The sequence below is a fragment of the Phalaenopsis equestris genome, unplaced genomic scaffold (genome assembly GCF_001263595.1).
Source record: "Phalaenopsis equestris unplaced genomic scaffold, ASM126359v1 Scaffold000236, whole genome shotgun sequence".
Taxonomy (NCBI): domain Eukaryota; kingdom Viridiplantae; phylum Streptophyta; class Magnoliopsida; order Asparagales; family Orchidaceae; genus Phalaenopsis; species Phalaenopsis equestris.
In genome coordinates this window covers 88,065-100,033 of record NW_018164678.1, presented here as the reverse complement: position 1 = coordinate 100,033, position 11,969 = coordinate 88,065, and the positions used below count along the sequence as shown (strand labels likewise).

At 34.1% G+C, this 11,969-nt stretch overlaps 1 protein-coding gene across 1 annotated transcript in view; it reads right to left on the bottom strand.

The window, feature by feature from the left end:
* The window catches only part of LOC110023920 (light-mediated development protein DET1), a 107,349-nt gene that overhangs the window by 36,691 nt on the left and 58,689 nt on the right, over positions 1-11,969 (bottom strand). Inside the window, exon 9 of the mRNA XM_020723577.1 lies at positions 7,139-7,234. Within this exon, the coding sequence (XP_020579236.1) occupies positions 7,139-7,234 (96 nt within the window). The remainder of the gene's footprint in view (positions 1-7,138; positions 7,235-11,969) is intronic.

The following is an 11,969-nucleotide window of genomic DNA, read 5'->3' as shown; positions in this document are numbered from 1 at the left end:
CTTTCATTTGAATTCCTTAAATAATTGTTCACATTTTGAGCCATTCCCATTTGACTTTCTTATGTCTAATCGTGAAAACCTAAACTTTGAAATCTTGAAAGCAAAACCACCTGATCTTAATCGAGAGTTATCTTAAGTGATTTCGATCATTTAAGATGTAATTAACTATAGGGGCTTGCCTCTATAGGGAACCAGGAACCCAGATAAAATAAACCCTATTTAATTTTTTTTATGTTAGATAGGGGAACTTGTTGGCCTTTTTATAAAATATTTCGCAGATCAAAACGGATGTCACAAATTGTTTAGTCTAGATGATTAAATCCCTATTACAAGTAATATATTTATTCTTCGGGATAAGTGTATTGCTTGTAGTATTGTATTAAATCATCTAAACTATTTAAAAATGTGAGACTCGTTTGGTCTCACTTATTTTAAAAATTAAAAAACATTACTACTTTAAAAAAGTTATATTTATATTTAAATTATTTTCAAAATCCCAAAATCATCATCTTTTCAAACTACGAAAGTGAAGTTGAACAATAAAACGGCCGACATATGTAAAACGATGTTATCCCAAAAATTATTACAGATTGGTAAAGGACTATTTTTGGGTTGGGGGGTGGGGGGGTCCAACTCACGCTCACCTCTATCTTCATAGTGTCCATCTGAATCTCTGTACCAGATATAATATAACCCAAAAGACACACAAATGTTGTCAGGAAGTAACACTTCTTCAATTGGGCTTATAGCTTCTCTGCAAGTACTCTCCTTCGGAAGAGTTGTAGATGAGGATGTCATTGAAGTTAAAAACAATGAATTTTCTAAAGTAAGCCTGGAACACCTGATTCATCAACCTCATGAAGGTGTTGGGTGCATTGGATTATCCAAATGACATTACAATCCACTCGTACAACCCATCTCACTAAAATGGATTTCTAATACATACATATGAATTATTATTATGAGGCGTTGATGTATGTTAGGTGAACAAATTGTTACATTTATACTTACGTGTGAAACGGTCTATAAAATTGATGTGTTAAATTTTATTGCCCTTAGATTTATAGAGCATCAATAAATATCTGAAATTTAAAATTATTGATGTACAATAGATTGTATCTAGGAATAAAAGAACTCACTGATGAGTTCTTGAATGGTATTGAGTGTTTCATGCAAGTGATGCACAGTTACTCATTTACCTTTCAAAGAATAAGTTGTGATGCCCATATGCGAAGCATAAGAACTAAGTATTTTTAACACCAAACGAAATTAAGTTAGATTTATACCATATGTGATTTCAACTTAACCATTGGTACTATACTACAAATGGAGAGCAAGAACCAAATTTTGATTATGATAGGCTAGTGCTTCATCAAGTTTTGTCCCTACAAGTAAATATGATCATAACATTATGAAGAAATGATATTCGATGCAACTCGTTTTCAGTTTGTCGAGTACCTGTCCGAGAATGAACCACCGAATAACAAAGCACTAAGATTTTATGATTTATTGAATGTTAAACAAAAGCCATTGTGGGGGTGCTACACCACATTCATAGTTATCAGTAGCTCTTAAAATGTTGGGCATTAAATCAGATTATAATATGCCTAAAGAGTATTTTAACAATGTAGCAAAATTATTGAACAAGACCAACCCATAGGAAAATTTAATTCCAAAGAACATGTACAATAAAGAAATTGTTGTCAAAGTTAGGGTTGACATCAAAGAAGATAGATTGATATGTTAATGACTACATACTATATTATAGGGCCGATGCATTTGAGATATAATGCAGGTGTTGTGGTACTGAGAAATTCAAATCACAATCATAAAAGTAAAAAAAAAAAAATAGAAAATTATTACATACAAGCATCTTTTCTACTTGTTTCTCATTCCATGCCTCAAAGATTGTTCACACTATGCGTATAGCTCTGCATATGCCACTAGGACAGATTAGGTGAAATCAGATCAATGAGTCATCCCACAAATGGAGAAGCCTAAAAATATTTTGATCATACTTATCATGAATTTGTTGCTTAGTCATGCAATGTTAAGCCTAGTTTATGTATAGATAGTTTTACAATATCAGTCAGGTAGCATTCGCCCTACTCGTGTTGGTGGTGATTGTTATGTCATATAACTCACCACTTGTCATATGCATGACTACGTCTTTTTTTTTCTGACGTTGATCGTACCAGGTTCACATAGCTCCAAGGCAGAAATTGACTTGTATTTATAACATTCAATATATAAGCTTTAGATATTATGAAAAACAGATATAGTGATACATGACATTTCGATGAATAAGAATTTTCAAATGAAAGTTGCATTGAAATGGACAATAAGTGATAGTGGTTTTCTTACATATGAATTGCTATCGAGTTGGAACATTGCGAAAAAATTAGATTGTTCTTATTGTATGAAACTGTTGAACACATTTACCATAAAGCATTACAAAAAAAATTCTTGATTCAACTATCATCACGACCTTAAAAAATAGAGTTGAGAAATCAAAGTCTTCACTAAGAATTAATTGTGATTTGTGACAGATGGTTGTGCAATTTTGAAAATCACTGAATTCCCAGAACTATCTTCACAATCTTTCCGATTTTAGAGTTGCTTATAATTTGATAAATCAGTGTATTTTCTAGGAACTAGCGTAATGGAGAAAAAATTTAATTATGCATAATCTTAATTCAAGCACATTGAGAAAAAAATTTTCTATAATATTTTCCAGTGTGATGAATTGTAAAGGTAAAACTAAAAATAATGTTAAAGTAGCATCGAATTTGAAGGAGGATTCTAAAAAAAGAAAGTTTGAACGAAGAATAGTCAAATAAAGAAGTCAAATTTAAAAAAGAGACAAGTGTAGATAAATTGATAGTCTATTATCTTTACCCTGGAACAACGAAGAATAATATGTAAATGGTTGAAGTCTTTGAAGTTCTCTAACGGGTATGCGACTAACTTGAGACGTTGTGTTGACCGGGAGCAAGAAAGATTTTTGTAGAAAAATCATTACTGTCATATATTCTTGCAATATTTGTTACCTACTACATTTAACACTTTGTCAAGATTGATAATCATTTAATTGAAAACAGAGCATTATTTATAGATTTATATCCTGTTCATTTGAAAGTAGATGCATTGAGAAAATTTAAAGTGAGTATTTCATTGATAAGATGCAAATTTAAATGAATATTTCCTCCAAACTTATTTGACTTAATGAAGCATCTGTACGACATCTACCTCATGAGGCTATACTAAAGGGCTCAATGTAATGCGGGTGGATGTATCTGCTTGAAATATATGTATTTTAAATGTCTAACTATATAATTTATAAATAATCATTATCATAATGTATTAAATAATAAATGATATTGCAAATTTTTTAATAAAATAAAAAAACATGAAAAATAAAGTACATCCTAAAGGCTCAAAATGCGAGGCATACTTGCTACAAGAGACAACTATTTCATGTTATTGTTTTGAGCAACATCAACAAATAGACCAAGCTATAGATGACATTCCCCCACAAGTTAAGGCTTCCCCCACAAGTTACATGCTCCACTTGCCTCTTCTTCAGGAGCATGTAGATAGAGAGTGGAGCATGTAGATAGAGAGTAGTTACATACTACCAGACCCATTCCCCCACAAGTTAAGAATTCCCCACCCATACAAGTCTTAGTACGCTGCCACCTTCAACCTCCTTCGAGGCAGGCACCTCCTCTTATGTCCTTCCTACTATGGTGGATTTTTTCAGATTTCATCCACCCAAGCAGCATGTCCATAAAATTATGGAGTCATCAAGAGTCAAGGAAGATACTACATATTTACATGGAAGATCCCAATAAAATTTCAAGATATATGGTTCCGAGAGTTTGAAGTAAACTATGTAAATTTGAATTACATTTATCATTTTAAGTTATTTTTTTTATAATAATAGACATTGTTTAATTCTTGTTTTGCAAAGGGACTTCTGCTAGGATGCTCATCATCAACAAATCTAGCGAAGCCTCGAGGATCGTGGCCAGAACAGTTTGGGAGACATTTTCACTGCAAATCACAAGACTGGGGAAGGGCTCATGGGATCGGGGAGAAAGTTTGGGCTGAGTTGTACAAGGTTTTGGCCTCTCTAGACTATCTCAAGAAGAGGTAAAAGACTCGGTGGAACTGGGCGGGGAATGAGGGGACCCCCTACACGCCGGTGGCTCGATCCCCCATACTGAGTATAAGAGGATGTTGAGGCTTATTGAATGTGTTAAATTTACATCTGTAATTATTTTTTGTACTAATTAACCTTTTTATGCATTAACAAGAGAAATCATTCGGATGGGAGCCCACCACCGTTGAGTTGCAAAAACGCAATCATTGGCGTTAGTCGAACCAAAAGTGGGTCGATCATAGATGTCATCGTGTCAACTTAAATTCAATAAATTCTTTTAATTGCATAATTTATTAACAATCTTATTTATTTATGCTAAGTATCTTTTACAATCTTTTTTAGGATCTGTATGTGCACCTGAAGGAGTCCCAAAAGTCAGAGACCCTAGATGTGGTCAATCGCCTTACCAATCAGACTTCAAGATTGGAGAGAGGCTACATAGGGCTGAAGAAGGGGAGGGTGAACAGTCTCAAAGCTCGGAGATTTGTTTATAGGGCACAACATTATTGTTCTACTCAGAGGTTGTCATCAATTTAAGACAAAGTTTTCAGGCGTGTCAATGCACTCACTGAGAAGTTACATGTCTAGTATGATCTGCATGACTTGGAATCTGAAATGATGGGGAGGGACCAAGCTAGGGATGCCAAAGTTGAGAGCCTCGAGTCAACCATGCAGGAGCTGCAACGCCAGGCAGGTTGTCATGGCAAAAGACCAAAGTCCGACGTAATTGAGGAGGAGGAGAAGGAAGATGATGTTGAACCCGAAGATGATTAATTTCTTTTTTTCTGTGGCTGCAATTTGAACTCATTTGAACTTTTTTCCATTGTTCGTATTGATGCTATTATGTTGGATATTTGAGGGGTATTGTTAGATATGTTATCATTTCAATCAATTTAATTTCCTGTGTTATTATATGTTATTATGAGATGTTGTGGATGTGAATGTTATTCAGTTCGTCGTGTGATTGCATGCAAGTAATATTTCTCGTAGTAGGTGATGTTATTTTTTTATACAGTTGCCTAGTGGTTCGCGACTAAAAATTCAGTCGTTATTTATTTACCAACTTAAAGAATCAGCCGTTAATCTTATGGCAAAATTTCTCGCTTATACTAAGTCGAAACACTGGCGGCTAAAACTTCAGCAGCTAAATGTTAGCGGGGGATAAAATCAGCCAAAAACATTACCAATTGGCTCTTTTTCAGTCGCTAATCATTTACCAACGAGCCTTTTTCTGGTTCGCTATATTCAGTTGGAAATCAATTGCTAATCTAATTTATCGTCAAATAATCGGGAAATTTCATGTAGTGCTTTACACCACCTCAGATAATCTTGTAATTTAGATAATGAACCATTGTGTTAACGGGTGAATATTAATCAGGGGTAAGTAGATACGTTTCCACATTAAACAATAGTAGACCTGATAAAGGTGACCTATGCGTCGATGGAGTATGCATCAATTAGATGTGTTTAAGTTTATGTTAAGAAATTTTTCCTGAGATAAACATACAAGCTATAAGAAAAATGTGCATTAAAGTTAAAAAATTAAAACTTAAAAAATAAAACAAAAGATAATTCATATAAAAATTTTAGATTTCTTCCATGAGCAAATATCATGAATATACGATTTAAATTATTATATGATTTTCTAAATTATATTAGGAAAGACCAGCATGCATGGTGCATTCTTTTCTTCGGGTTACCATAATGTAAAAATATAACTATTTCAATGGGTTTTCTTGAATAATTCATTATGTTGTTTTAATATTTTTTATATTTAAGCTTTTTGAATAAAAGATGAATACAAAATAAGAAAATGTGTATAGGATGAGAGGTAAGCAAACAAAAAAGTAAACTTTTTATTACATTAAATTATGATAATTTTTAGTTGTTTTTTAATATGTTTAAAAAATTTTGTTTTCACCGTCGGACCATTTGATCCTGCCTTAATTTTCAAGCCCTCGGGCAAAATAGTGACATTATCAACCAACATCATATTGAGTTTTTTGTTAGCATTTTAAGCAAAAACATGAACAACAATATTGAATACCAAATAAAGGCACTTAAAGTGAATTCTATTGTATCTCATGAAAAGCAAGCTATGTAATAAATCATCCAAAAAATAAGGTCAAATTTTTCAAAGATGTTTTAATGCTGGAATGACAACTAAGTGCTAAAAAAAATGGTAGGGGTAGTACATGTGAAAATAAGGTAGAGAAAATAGACTCAAATAAATTGAACATGTACAAAAGATGAAATAAAATGCACTAATAAGATAGGCACCAGAAATAAATATTAACTGCATAAAAAAGGGCTACTAAAATGGAAATATGGCTCTAAGTTTCATAGAACGAGTTGTGTAACCTACAGTAAACATTTTGTAGCATTCTATAACAAAAAATAAAAGGAAGATTCAAAGAGCTGACCATAAACAATTTGGAGCAAAGCCTAAATGTTGAATAATAATAACGTTCTAAATCAAAAGTTACTCTGCAACCTTCCGAATTGTGTTTTCTCAGAAGAATTAGTGAATAAATGGTTAGGTGGACCGGCATTATGGAAGCACTTAGAGGTACTTGTAGTTTTCTATATTTCTTATTGAACTTTTTGTTACCATCAATCCTTTAAATTTCAAGAAATTATAACAAGTAAACAACAAAGAGGTAAATAAATTGGTACGTTCTCTGAAAAGTAAAGCAACCTTAGATAGATCTTTTAAAATGACAATGCATGTGTAAGTCTTTCTGAACAATGAATGCTCTAGGAAAAATATGAAAACATATGAAAATAAAACAAAAGCCAAATTTTAAGTCTTCTTAAAGATTACATATTAAAGCACAGACATCACAACTCAGAATTAATATAATTTAAAATTTGAGCATTAATGTTAATCCAAATATATAGTTGATGCAGATTACTAATAAACCTTCAAGAACCTGTCAGGCAAGGAACTTGAGTTAATGGACTGTTTCCGACCTTCTCGTCATACCGAAATAGTGAGAGATCAAAATATGGTGAAGGGCTTTGGGACTGGCATGTGCAAGGCAATGAAGTCAACATCTTCTTCACGAACTGTCAAGGATAACAATAACGGTCAACAGTGTCTATTACATTCTATTCTAACGATGTAATTGGTGCAAACTTGCAACTCGACATCTCTAGCATAAAAAGTTCTTCTCGAACACAACTTGCAAGCAGCATATTTGTGAATATATATATATATATATATTCACAAATATGCTGCTTGCAAGTTGTGTTCATATAGAAAGATAACTTGTAAAACAGCATATTTCTGAGAAAACAAGACAGCCTATTTACTTGAAAAAATTTTCAGTCATTCATTTATGTGAAAGTAAGTTCTTAACAGTCACCATTTGGTTTTTATAAATATGACAATTCCTTTTTTATCGACAAATCATAACATCCAAAGATAACATACAGTACAGGGATGCATATGATTGTATGCTTTAAGCACACTTTTCATTCCAAAGGTAATCTTCCTCTTGTATCCATGGTGTAACGAATGGCTTGACAAAGAGACAATTCACACAATTCCTTCATACATACCACTCAATTCCTATGTATTTACATATATAACACCTAAACTTTATATTTTATATTTATACTACCCAAATCTTTCATATCAAATCAAAAATACCACTATTTTAAATTTTAAAAGTGAAATACATCTTCTCTTGCATAGATGAGGTGACATATATGAAAAAATTGAAGTTTAAGTATTAGATATGTAAATACTTAAGCATTGATCAGTATGTACCAAAATCTTTCTTTTTCTATCGTGTCTCTTATCCACATGCTGCACCAAAAGCTTGTTATGAAAAATTAAATAATGCTCTATATGGATAATCTATGCTTCCTTGCATAAGCTCATTTCTAAAACTGATGCAAGATGCATTAGAAGCCGCAGGACAATGGTTGTCAAACAAAAAACTCAATTCACGAATAACTCATGTTTGCCTCATTAAATAGTTCGTATTTGATTCATTCGTTCAATAAGTGAGCCGAGAATGAAAAAAAAATTTAAGCTCGCACTATAAGGTCAAACATGAATGACCCTTGATTCGATCATGTTAAACTAGTTTTAGTTCGAAAAAAGAAAATTATAAATATTATTTATTAAATAATATATTTTATATAGTTATATCTAACTTTAAATCACCATAGCTCATGTGGTCATGTGTCTTTTATTATATAAGAATGGCGTAGGTTCGAATCTGGTACCTTACATCTATTTTTCTAATTAATTTGAACAAGCCAGTTCGAGCTGAACACAAGCTGAAAAAGAAAACGAACACTTTTTTTAGTAGAACACAAACAGGCTGCTCATGAGTCATGAGCCATTTCGAAGACAAGTCAATTTCAAACATAATAAAAATATAAATGAGCTGAACAAGATCACATGTACGGCTCACTCAAGCTCAGCTCATTTACATGTCTACGCGAGACTCATTACGAAACACAAGATGCATTACAAAACACGAGACAGGTTACAAAACGAAAGATCCGTTACGAAATGCAAAATCGCATTTGAGCTAAACATAATCTGTTATTTCGTGTTTTCATGCAATCACAAAAGTGGATCGCAAGCAAGCCAGGGGAATTTCGCCCTCAAGCTGGAATTGAGACTTGATTTCAACTTGTTAAGCATGAACCGAGAGCTTCCTGCACAGTTTTTTTTTTTAATTCAAGCCCACCAGCACTCTCAAATCCGTCCTAACAATTGAATGCTTTAAGTGAGGATGAAATCATTTACAAAGCAGGTAAACAATGACACAAAAGACACTGAAGAAAGTGGGGACGCAAAGGAAGAGCAACAACTTCTAGCTGACGAAAGAAAAATGATAATGATTCAAGCTATGCCCACAAGAGATCACAACAGGATTAACATTCATTTCCCAAAAAGATAGTGAGTCCGAGAAACCAATATTTGAAAAAAGGAAAGCCCCTATTGAAAATGTCATTAAATATCATGACTAAGTACTTACCTTCTTGTGGCTACCACTAAGTGTGTACCAGCATGTCATAAATTTTACTCCAAAGTTAGTTCCTCCGGATAGACGTGTTTATTAAATGTGCCAAGCTAAGCACGAGAAGTAGGAAAAATAGATAACATATTTAATAGCTCGAGATCAAGTTTGTGAAAATACCCATCTATGTATAATTTCAGCTCTGATTGTACCAAAAGAAAGATATTTAATCTATCAAGATGGTCTTTGGAAGAACATCTGTGCTTTGAAATTGCCTGAAATAGGCGTGAGCATCAATTTTTGAAGTAAGACTGCCTCAAACATAGTAAGATGATGAATTTGTTATGATGGTGATAGATCGATACCAAAAACTTTCAGACAAGCCTCGTACCTTGGAAAAATGATGTGGAGCATCAGATTCGCGTAATGGTATCGCGGAAATCCGTGCTTCGGCAGGATTGTAGAATCTCGCATTTCCATGGGATTCAAGTGCAAGAGAAAAAAGAATAGCTGTGGTTTTTCAATTCAGTGATTTTTTCCTTTTTTGATTTTTTTCCTATGTTTTATTTTGAATTAGAGCAATTTATATTAGGAGCCTATTTATATGTTGGCTTTTTTTTGTTTTGGGAGAGACTTATGTGTCATTTGAATACTATGATTGTCTTCTCTGATTATTGTTCTTCAAAGTGATTTCGACTTCTCGGAGCTTTGTATTATCTTATTTTTGCAAGTAGTATATCTATATCTAGTTTAGGAATGAATGAAGGAACCTCCTCAAGGCCCTTATCTCACCCTTTTAGCCATCAAACTTGTTCATCTCAACCAGGGCAGCCACTTCAAATCTGTTGTCCAACAGAAGATTTATCCCTGCAATCCCTTCTCAACACCATCAATCACAGATATTAGCCTTCCCTCACTATTCCACAACAACCTCCCAGCCATATTTGTTTCCTAAACATCTTCTAGAGCCCTAGAGCAGTATCACTAGTGCTAGGCCATGACATTTTCTAAGGTTATGGATGATGTCCCGACCAAGGTTTGGTCGTGTCATCTAAGATCATTCAAACTAGTTCAAAATGGTTAGCTCACTAAAGTCATCGACTAGATACCCAAACAGCGTCACCGAGTCACCCATCATATGTTTATTGGCTAAAGGCATTCAATGTCATAATTTTCAAAAAAAAGAAAAAAAACTTAAAACAAAATGTTATTGACTAATTGTAGGTGAAAAAGTACCTTAAAATGAAATCATTCAATAATAACCATGAATGTCCAAATTCATCTAAGATAATTGAGCACGGCATCACTAATATAGCTTAGCTTTGAGAAGTCAAATTTTAATTATTCTTTTTCATTTGCTAAGGGCTTGTTTGGGACCAATTTTGTTTTTTATTATTTTTTCCTTTATTTTTAAAAATAATTTAATTTAGCGTGTTTTCTATATTTTTGTATCAAAAAAAAAATTAATACTTTCTAAAGCACTCAAATTAACTTTTAGATGTTTTGAGTGCTTTAAAAAACAATCATATCTTGGGGCCTTTTGGTGGAAAAACGCAAAAAATCCTATTTGGTTGTAGCGGTGCTGCAATGGTTTAGTCACCGCGTCCTTAAATACGGACAACGGGTTTGACCAAACAGTACATAGCTACCCTCCTCTCGCCACGGTTCGAACTCTCTCGCAAGACTGTCCTACTCTCCTCTCTTGTGTCTCGTCCCTAGGTATCTTCTCCTCTCTTGCTTCCCTCCAATCCCCAGTTCCGGTAACACAAGATTGCCTTCTCCTCTCTCTCTCTTCTATATGATCTCCGACTAAGTTTAGTTTCTTTGCTCTCTGTCCTCCTCTGGTATCCTTTACCCCTTCTCTTTGTGGTTATGTCGTATTTTCTTTGCAGTATGAGATTCATTGTCGTGTGTGGCTTGCTCTTTGGGATTTGTGGCTTGCACTATGGAGAAATCGAATTTCTCTTTTGGAAGGATGGAATTTTGAAATTTTTCATTTATGTTTTCTTTGAAATTTAGAGGCATTTGCTCTTTACAGTTTGTGCTCTTTACTCTAATCAGTTTCTGGTTCAATGTGGTTTGTGGCCTCTAGAAGGAATGGACTTGGAAATTGCACTTTTTTTGTTCTTGTGACATTTGGAGGTTGCTTTTTTGCGGGTTGCTATTGGTGGTTTGCTCTTTTTCTGCGATATATCGAATGAGTTGCTCATTGTGATTTATAGCCTCTGTGTATGCCCACTGAAATTTTGATTTTTATGCTCCATCTCTCAGTCGGGTTGCTCTTGGTAATTGGCCCTTTTTCTCGGATGGATTGCGCATTGTGGTGTGTTGTAGTAGATGTGGTGGCTTGTGGGTGTGGTTGTGTAGTGGTTGTGGTGTGTTGATGGTGTGGTTGTGGTGGTTTGTTGGTGTGGTGGTGGTGGTGGTGGTGGTGGTGGTGTGGTGATAGTGATGATGTAATTGTGTGTAGATGGTTAATGTGCGCTGGCGGTGGTGGTAGTGTGTAGGTTGTGACGATGTGGTTGTTGTGTGTTGGTATTGATGATGTAGTGGTAGTGTATTGATATTGATGATGAGGTTGTGTGTAGATAATTGATGTGTGGTGAAGGTGGTGTGTTGGTTGTGATAATACGGTGGCGGTGGTGTGTTGGTGTTGATGATGTGATTGTGTGTAGATGGTTAATGCGTGGTGGTAGTGTGTTGGTTGTGATGGTGTGGTGGTGTGTGGAGGTGTGTGATGGTGTGTTATTAGATTTCATATGTTTTTTGTCGTTACCTTTCAATTTGTGGTATTTTAAATGGTACTTTATATTTTTTAT